General features: G+C 38.5%; 1 protein-coding gene across 1 annotated transcript in view; it reads right to left on the bottom strand.

Moving 5' to 3' along the window:
• Positions 1–2,282: 2,282 nt before the first annotated feature.
• BEND2 (BEN domain containing 2) overlaps positions 2,283–9,975 on the bottom strand; it is a 77,800-nt gene continuing 70,107 nt past the window's right edge. The window contains exon 13 of the mRNA XM_049871565.1: positions 2,283–2,470. Coding sequence (XP_049727522.1) covers positions 2,283–2,470 — 188 coding nt within the window. The remainder of the gene's footprint in view (positions 2,471–9,975) is intronic.

Genomic DNA, 9,975 nt, shown 5'->3' with positions numbered 1-9,975 from the left:
TGTGTCTGTAATTATGATTCAAACCATGGGAATCCTTTTAAGCACTTTTTAAAAATAAAGGGTATTCTGAACTGTACTATCCAATGCGGTAGTCACTATAGCTGCACGGGGCTATTTAAATTTGAATTTTAATGAGTTAAAGTGAGATAGAATTTTAAATGCAGGTCCTCAGTCTAATTAATCACATCTCAAGTGCTCAACAGCCGTATGTGCCCAGTAGCTACCTTATAGGACAAGGTACATTTATAGATCATTTCCATCATTTTGGAAAATATTACTGGACAAACAAACCAAAACCAAACTAAACCCATCACCGTCAGTTGGTTCCAACTCAGTGTTCCCTATCTTGAATTTTTTTTGTAAACATAAACTGTTTGCTTCTTTGTGGTTTTGTTTCTAATCCAGAGAATGTTTCAGCTACAAAAAAGTACAAATAAAATTTGCAATCCGCACAGATGATATGAAATGTATTCTTGCCTAGGTTGTAATTTTACTTTCCTTACTAGCTCTATTACCAGTAGTTTGTAAAATGGTTTGTGAAACTGGATGGTGAAGCCAAAGACTACCTTAGATGAATTAATCTGAATAACTCAGGTCAAAACCCTCTTCTCCTCCATGGAAAGTTTCTGAACTTGAATTTATCTACTTTTCAAGACTGTCATAGGTCTACCCCAAGTGGCTAAAGATCTATATAGAAATATCATACTTTCATTAAGTAAAGGCAGCTAACATGGCAAATTATCTTGAGAATAGTTTTTTAAAATAAATCTCTTATATCCTATCTTTGTAAAACTATATTTTACTAATACTCTAAAAGTTGACTTTTCAAACGATCTATCATATGAAGATATATGTAGCTATTCTACAAATTGGTCACACAGAAACATCTTAAACCATCTCAAAAACCACAAAAATAACAGGACTTGTCAATTTTCACACAAATTACGTTGTTTGGCTGACATACTTATTACTGTCTATTGAATTTCCTTCTCTACCTTATCAAAAGAGCAAACTGATGTCAATTATTTAAGACATGAGTCACAAGCAAATGACCATAACTGATGTCTGAACTCTAACTAGCAAGGGAAAAAAATTCCTTTTTGAACAAAAATTAAGAATGCTATAAACAACCGTAACTGAGGACTATTCAATAGGTTGAAAGCTGAAAGACAGCACTGTAACTGACAAAATGTTTCTTAATCACAAATGATGAAACAGTGAGTTTACACAGCATTTTGTATGGCTCAGACATTCGAGAACTTTCTTTAAAATAGTGCTTGAGTTAAAACAAAATACTATGCATGAACAAAATGGATTTTTTAATTCTCTAATAACCCTGCCTGTTCTTCAAGACTTATTCTTTCTAAATGAACTTCTCATCAATAATTTTTTCATTTAAACACTTTAAGATTTACTTGTATGCATTTCAACTAGTAGGATCTATCAGAAAAACACACTAAACCTTCACCCAGACGTTTCAGAAACCAACAAGAATTTTAGCGTCTGAATTTGGTCAGCTTCCTATTATTCATAGTGCTCTATTCCGAAATTTAAAATTACTTTACCAGAACCAAAAAGTCTCCCAATATGATCTTTTACGTTGACTCTGAGAATACTTCTGTGATCAAATGTTATCAGGAGTTATCCAAAAGAATGCTGTTCTGATCAGGAGTAAATCAAAAGAACAGTTCTCTTGAAAGTTTAGGTCAAATGATGTGATGCCAACTCTATGGTTCCTTTACTGATGGGTGTATAAGAAAGCTAACATGGAGGTTTTGAATACATGTAAAACATACCACTCCTTGGACACAACAGATTTTATGCTTCACTTGACACACACTTACTGTCTACTCTGTGGAAGTTACTCCACCCAGAATCACGGCTTGCCTCTCTCACAATGGCTCTCTGCCTAATCACCTATATTTGCTTCACAGTTACTGAGATGTCCTGTCAGGAAGTGCTAAATCTGCTACGCTCATTTTCCATTCAAACAGCAATGACAACGACCTTTAGAAGTTTACCACCATTTCCTCAGAGGTTCTTATCAGAGTACTGCTCATTGCTTTGCTCATGAGATGAGACATTATACCTCTTCCTATTGCAATCCCGCCTCCCGTGTGGGCAGAAAGAATTTTGGCTATTTCCTCAGGTGTGAATGCAGAACTACTCTATCACTACAACAAACTAATTTTGGAACTGTAACTTGAGAAACTTACAAAATGATGCAACAGCTTTTTTTTTTTTTTTAAATGGTATGACTGACATTCAAGTGCTTCAGATAGTCAGTCGGTATCACCTGGCCGTGGCTCTGTGGAAGAGGTCGTTGCTGGAAGCGGCTGTGACTTCGCTGCAGCCTTCTTGAGGTCATATCTAAGACTACGGAGAAAGTTATTGACAGCTGTGACACACATCTTCCAGTCATATCCAGTTTCTGCTAGATCAAAGGTTGGGAAGTTGTCTTGGAGAAACTCTGGTGGCAAAGTTCCAAAAACAGAAGTTAAAATCAATTTAGCTCTATAGATGTGTCTGTGAAAGAGTCATTAGACTTTAACTATTTAAAACACATGGACTATAAAGGATAACATGAAATATCATCAGCTTAAATCCCATTAAAACAACAAAATCTCCCATGATCTTACTATAGACTAGACTAGAAATGCTCTGCTGCCTTAGGTACTTAATGTAAACATTTATTATTATTCAATTTGTAAACATGCAGAACAACGACTGTAAGGATGGCTCAGGACCGGGCAGTGTTTTGTTCTGTCGTGCACAAGGTCGCTATGAGTCAGAACCAACTCGACGGCACCTAACAACAACAACAGCAAACATGCATCTAACAGATTATTTATTCATTATATCCAATAGAGGCATGCTGAGGCTTGGTAACACATAAGAGGCCACAGTGTCTTTCACACTTTTAGAGGCAAGATGCTAGAAACGCTACATTTTTTGGTACTGCTTGGTTTACCTCTGACAAAAGGAATGAGGGCCTTTAGATCTTGTCGTCAGAGGCAAACTACAAGGAAATGTGACGTAGCAACAGAACTCAAGAAGCACGCTTAGTGGGAGGCCAAATGGGAAAGTGAGGAAGAGACATGTTAGTAGCAGAGCAGAGTTGCCCCTGGATAGTTTGTCAGGCAATATTCTAAGTACCCTTGGGAAAAGATCTGCTGAACAGTGGAAGCCAGCAGTCATTGACTACGTTATCTCATTTCTGGTTTTCCATAGGGTGATAAATCAGGACAATGCCACAAACGCAGCATATAACTCAATTTTTTAGCAAGGTATGTGACAAAGTTAAAAGGCTTCATACCCAAACGGCTAACTAATCGATCAGTGGTAGCCTGGGAGGTTTTAGGCGATATGTCACTGGATTCACTATGAGGCTCTAGCCTGCTGGATTTCCATGAACATAAAAGAAGTTATGGAAAGCAGGCTTGTCCCACCTGCTCGTGGCAGCGAAGCTGGGATAGATGACTCACTCACTAGAAGACAAAAGTAGCACTTGCAAAGCTTTCAACAGTCTGCAGGAAGGAGCCTAAAGTTTCTTGGGGAAAAAAAGATTCTGGTTGGGCAAATGAGAAATGCTACACTCTGTAGTCCCCACGTGGGAATTTACATTGCACATAAACCCCCCCCCCAGAAAAAAACCACTGCTGTCGAGAGTCGATTCTGACTCATAGCAACCCTATAGCACATAAGCTATTAAATGCTCTTTTAAAAAAAACCACACAGTAAAAAACCATGTAACTTCATTTCACTTATTCAAAGGTTGCACATGCAGATGGCTAGGCGGGGTCATAAATGAAGGCAGTGGCAGGGCATTAAGGTAACAGAGGGTCAGGACTGGAGCTCTGAGTGTACTTGACCCATCTAAAGACATTCAACACATTTTTTTCAAAACTGAGGGCTAAACGAAACATTTATCAACTGGCCCTTGTGTTGCCAGATTAAGATCTTTCCTAACTATTAGCTGTCTAATTAATAGGTGCCTAATTAACATCCACCCACCAATTACACAGTCTGGGGAACGTTGGTCTATACTAGCAGGATAAAATGTGGCAAGAATAAATATAAAATCCTACACTTACATTAAAATATACCTACAGTATAAAGAGTAACAGCCTAAATACTAACAGTGTAAGTACTGGATAAATATCAGTATATAAAAACATCTAGGTGTCTTAATTGACCAGAAATTTAAGTGGCCAATGTCATCTCAGGCTGCGTTAACGTAAGAGACGCAACAGTACTATTACATTCTGGACTAATTTGAGCACATCTGAGACTTTGTCTTTTGTAGACTATCAAGTATGTCCATAAGTCAGTGAATTGGATCATGAGGGATCAGGAAAATATTTATATCAGGAATGACTTAAGAAACAGAGACATTTAACTGTGAATGTCTAAGACAGGGGAAAGATTGGGTAAACACTTAACTATCCCAGCCTCAAGCTTCCATGTGGAGGGATCTCCAAAGTGGAAAGTTTGGAAGGATTGGGCATGCACAATTCAAAAACAAAGCTGCTATGTTCATCTCCACCTGCCTGATTCTAGTGGCTGTTTCTAATTTGGTTCTGAACTTGAAAGGGAGGAGGGTGTATTTATTATTCGTAACAGCCCAGCAGGAAGTCATAGCTGTCTTTAAATACCTGAAGGCCTATTATGTGAAAAAGTGGTTAGATTTACTCTATTTAGTTCCAGAGGGGATAACTACAACACATGTGTATTATGTGGGAGGTGAATCTTGAGTTAGTGGAAGGAAGATCTTTCCCATGAATTAGAAGAGCTCTTTTAAAATGCTCTCTTACAGAGAGCACCTCATCAGTGGCAGTATTCCAGTCAAGGGGAGGCGACGACCTTTCATGGCGAGATGGGAATTCCTGCTCTGGGTGAGAAGCTGCAGTACAGGACCTATAATGTACTTCCTCTAAGATTTTACAGTTTTGTCTTATGTAGAAACAGACAGGAGGTGTAAGGAGTAAGAACTGTTTGATGATTGCAAATCTGCAGCCTACAAATTTTCTCCGTATAAATTATTTTCTAAAGAGCTCTTAAATGACACTGATCAGAGAGCATCTAAATAATAGCTTCTAAATATCACCTTTGGCTACTGGGCAGACTTATCTCTGACTACCAATGTCCAGAAGAGTTTCTCCCAAATAACAAAATCTTAGGATAAGAAATTATACTAGAATAGAAAAGTAAACTGGTTTGTTCATTTAATGGAATACCAATCAGCCGTTGAAATGCATGAACGAGATCTCAAAAACCATAATGCTGAATGATAAAAAAATTTGTACAAGTATATATATACTACTATAGACCCCCATTTATATGCATTAAAACAACTACAAAGCTATATTATACATTATTTATAGATCTATTAACATATGTAACAAAAGTATAAAATATGCATGGGAATGATATATACAACTCCAGGGCTTCGTGATTACCTCTGGGAAAGAAGAGAGGGGAAAGGAATGATAGGATGGAGTTTTAATTATATCAGTAATGCTTGATTATTAAAAAGAAAAAAAAACCTGGAGCACAAAATGCAAAAACGTTTCTCTCTGCAATGGGCAGAGGACAGGTGTTTGTTAAGTTGTTGTATTATTTTCTGTACATTTCTGTCTGGTTGAAATAGTTTATAATGAAACAATACTTTCAAAGCAATTCTATTAGAGGCCATAACGCCCAGACCTCATACTAGCGCAGGAACCTCTTATCAACACTGGTCACTTTGTCTGTTTTAACTCTTCTACTTCTCCAAGTTCATTTTCTCCTTATATTAAAGTAAAATATGCTTTCTTATCAGCTTCTACTTTTTGGGGTTGGCTCTGCCCCCGCCCCCCCAACAATGACTCTACTGTATTCTCTTGGCTGAAAGAACTCACATGACTGCCCTCCTACAAAGGACTAGAACTTTGAGTATTATGGGAAAACTGTTAAAATACGCCCTATGTGGATACTATGTCCAACACGCACTGAATATTCTTTTTACTACAAATGACATCTTGACTTTTTATATAACTCAGTAAAGAATAAAAATGAGATGAAATACATAGAATAGCAATTTAATGAAATTTAAAGGAATTAATCTATTCCAGGTATTAACCCATTGCCATCAAATCGATTCTGACTCATAGTAACCCTAAAGGACAGAGCAAAACTGCCCCAAAGGGTTTCCAAGGAGTACCTGGTAGATTCGAACTGCCAACCTTTTCATTAGCAGCTGTAGCTCTTAACCACTATGCCACCAGGGCTTCCATTCCAGATATTAGGGAACTATAAAACTCACTTTTTTCCCCTCTTACTAAAAGTTTTAATTAGAAAAACACTTTCTTCTACAAAAAGCTTCATTTCTGAATTGGTTACAAATTCTGTTTTGCTTTGCTTTACCATAAGACAGGAAGAATTTGGACTTTGGTCTTTTTTTGTTTTTTGGGCTCAGTGATATTGAAATTGCAAGTTGTGACCAATTACTAGGTCATGAAATCACTGTTAGCAGCACTTTAAAAAGATATGCAATAGATTAGACAACATTGGAATGCAACTCAGAGAAAGAGTAAGTATTTCTATTTCTGAAACTTTTCCTTTTGTTGTTTTACTCTCATACACACACACACACACACGCATATACCAGGTCCCATGTACATGTACTGTGTCACAATGTAAAATGTACTTCTTACCATGGGTTGCAGTGAACAAAAAGTTTGAAAGCAACTGGGTTAGATGATAAGTGCTTACAAAAGGAGCTATAAGCCAGGTTTCTTTAGTTTGTTCTGAAACACAAGTGTTGCTCAAATGTGTTGAATATGAACATGTATAAAGGAAGGAACCGAAGAGAAATCTACTAACATCAGGCTCGAATTCAGAACTATGTTGGGTACCATCGACACAAGTAAGAAACTCTCTACATCTTGCTTTGTCCAAATTTAAAATTTCACAGAGTTGGTTTTGAAAGCTCTATTACTTCACTTGGAAACCATGGTGGCATAATGGTTAAGTGCTACGCCTACTAACCAAAGGGTCGGCAGTTCAAATCTGCCAGGCGCTCCCTGGAAACTCTATGAGGCAGTTCTACCCTGTCCTACAAGGTCTCTATGACTCGGAATCAACTTGAAGGCACTGCGATTGGTTTTTTTGTTTGTTTGTTTATTACTTCATTTATATATCTTAGGTATAAAGACTATACTATGCTGGAGGCAGGGACAAGATGGCGGAATACAGACACTTCTGGCAAGCCCTCTTACAAAAAAGACCCCCCCCCAAAAAAAAGTGAAACGAGTATATTCATGACAAGCTAGGAGCTCTGAACATCAAAGGCAAAGTTAGAATATGAACTGAGTGGCAGGGGAGGAAGAGATCGTTCAAAAAAGCGGAGAGAGGTTACCGGACCTGAATTACCAGGAGTCCTCAGGCACCATTCCCAGAAGCGGCTACGGTGGGCTAGTACTAGCGTTCGGACACACTTTCCTCAGGGAGAAGCAGCTAGCCACACAGCCTACTCACACCTCCAGAGCCACAGAAGAACGGCACTCTAGGCAAAAGCTAAGTACTTGCGTGTATCTTACTGCGCCCCCGGCTCCCAAGCCAGGTTCAGCAGCTGTTCATTTCCCTGGGCCTCAGATAGGCCCTGTTGAGTGCCTACAGCCATCCTCCCAGCCTTGGAGAAGGAATAAATTTGCAATTGGGGGAAAAGATAATTTGCCAGCTCCACTAACTGGGGGAGCTCAGGACAGAAGCAGCTCCTGTCCAGGCATAAACGGTCCGTGAACTTTGAGTACAATTCCACCCTTGCATGGACCTGTGTGGGCCTATTTCAGAAGAATAGGCCCTTGTTGGCAGACTACAACTGTTCCAGCTATGCAGTGGAGAGGTGGGTGTTTAATGTTTGACACCGCTTTGACTATTAAACAGGGTCCTCATCTACCCACATTAGGAGCCTGAGAACCGATGGTTCACTCAGATAACCCAGCCACCTGCGACAGGGGTCCAAGGATAACTGATACCTTCTGGTCCCTACAACCAAAAACTTTGGGTGCACATGATCCATCTTCAGAACCCACCCACCTGTACACTCTAGGGAAGAGGGATGTGCTTTCCTCAGACACACTTGGGAGATGATTCTCAGCACCCTGCCTTGTTCAAGGCATGATCTCCTGCTGCAACCAGATACCGGTACTTACATCAAGCACCCCTGACCCTCTAAGACTGTAGGACAGAGCCTGTACCACACACTTGATGAACGGCTACCTGGAAACCTGAACTGAATTCATACAAGAAAAGTGAATGCACTCCTAGACTGATATGTGATCACACCTCTAGCCATCTGGGGATAGGACGTCAGAACTTCAAGGGTGAAAATAATCAAGCCAGCTCACTCAAGCAGCTCATCTGGGCATAACAAAAGAAAACAAGGCAAGAAGCTAGGATACAGTGAGCAAGCATAAAATAATATAATACCTTATATATGGCTCGGAGAAAACAGTCAATATCAAATCACATAAAGAAACAGACCATGATCACTTCAACAAACTCTGAAAACAAAGAATCCAGGGATCTTCTAGATGAAAGTGCACTCCTGGAATTACCGGAGGCAGAATACAAAAGATGAATATACAGGACCCTTCAAGACATCAGACAGGCAATCAGGCAATACGCAGCACAAGCCAAGGAACACACAGATAAAGCAAATGAAGAAATTAGAAAGATTATCCAGGAACATAATGAAAAATTTAATAAGCTGAAAAAATCCATAGACAGACAGGACTAAGAAATTCAGAAGATTAACAATAAAATTACAGAGTTAGACAACTCAACAGAAAGTCAGAGGAGCAGAACTAAGCAAGTGGAAGGCAGAATTGGTGACCTTGAAGATAAAGCACTTGGCACCAATATATTCCAAGAAAAATCAGATAAAGGAATTTATAAAAATGAAGAAACTTTAAGAATCATGTGGGAATCTATCAAGAGAAATAACCTAAGAGTGATTGGAGTACCAGAACACGGAGGGATAACAGAAAATACAGAGAGAATTGTTGAGGATTAGTAGGCAGAAAACTTCCCTGATACCGTGAAAAATGAGAAGATATCTATCCAAGATGCTCGTCGACCTCCACATAAGGTAGATGTTAAAAGAAAGTCACCAAGACATATTATAACCAAACATGCCAAAACGAAAGAAAAAGAGAGAATTTTAAGAGCAGCTAGGGATAAACGAAAAGTCACCTACGAAACAGAATAAATAAGAATAAGCTTGGACTACTCGACTGAAACCACACAGGCAAGTAGGCAATGGGATGACTTATATAAAAAATCGAAGGAAAATAATTGCCAGCCAAGAATCACGTATCCAGCAAAACTGTCTCTCAAATATAAAGGTGAAATTAGGACATTTCCAGATAAACAGAGGTTTAGGGAATTCATAAAAACCAAACTAAAACTACAAGAAATACCAAATGGAGTTTTCATGTAGAAAATCAATAATATCAGGTATGAACCCAAGACTAGGGCACTGTATAGAGCAACCAGATGCCAACCCAGACAGGGAAATCAAAAAAATAAACCAAGATAAACGCTCAAAACAGGGAAACAGCAATATTATTATGTAAAAGAAGACAATATTAAAACAATAAAGAGGGACTAAGAAATGTAGTCATAGATCTTTCAAAAGGAGAGGAAGACAAGGCGACATAAAGAAATAAAAGTTAGGTTTAAATTTAGAAAAACGGGTAAATATTAAGGTAACCACAAAGGAGATAAACTATCCTACACATCAAAATGAAATACAAGAAAAAAATACTCAGCAGAAGCAAAATCAACAACAGTGAATATGAGGAAAAGACAATATATGAACTACTCAGCACAAAAAACTAAGTGGGAAAAAGAAACTGTCTACAACACACTAAAAAAGACATCAAAATGGCGGCACTAAATCCATACCTATACATAATTAAGCTGAATCTA

This window comes from Elephas maximus, chromosome X (genome assembly GCF_024166365.1).
Source record: "Elephas maximus indicus isolate mEleMax1 chromosome X, mEleMax1 primary haplotype, whole genome shotgun sequence".
Lineage (NCBI taxonomy): Eukaryota > Metazoa > Chordata > Mammalia > Proboscidea > Elephantidae > Elephas > Elephas maximus.
Note: the sequence above shows the minus strand (reverse complement) of the source record. Positions and strands in the feature narration are given on the sequence as shown.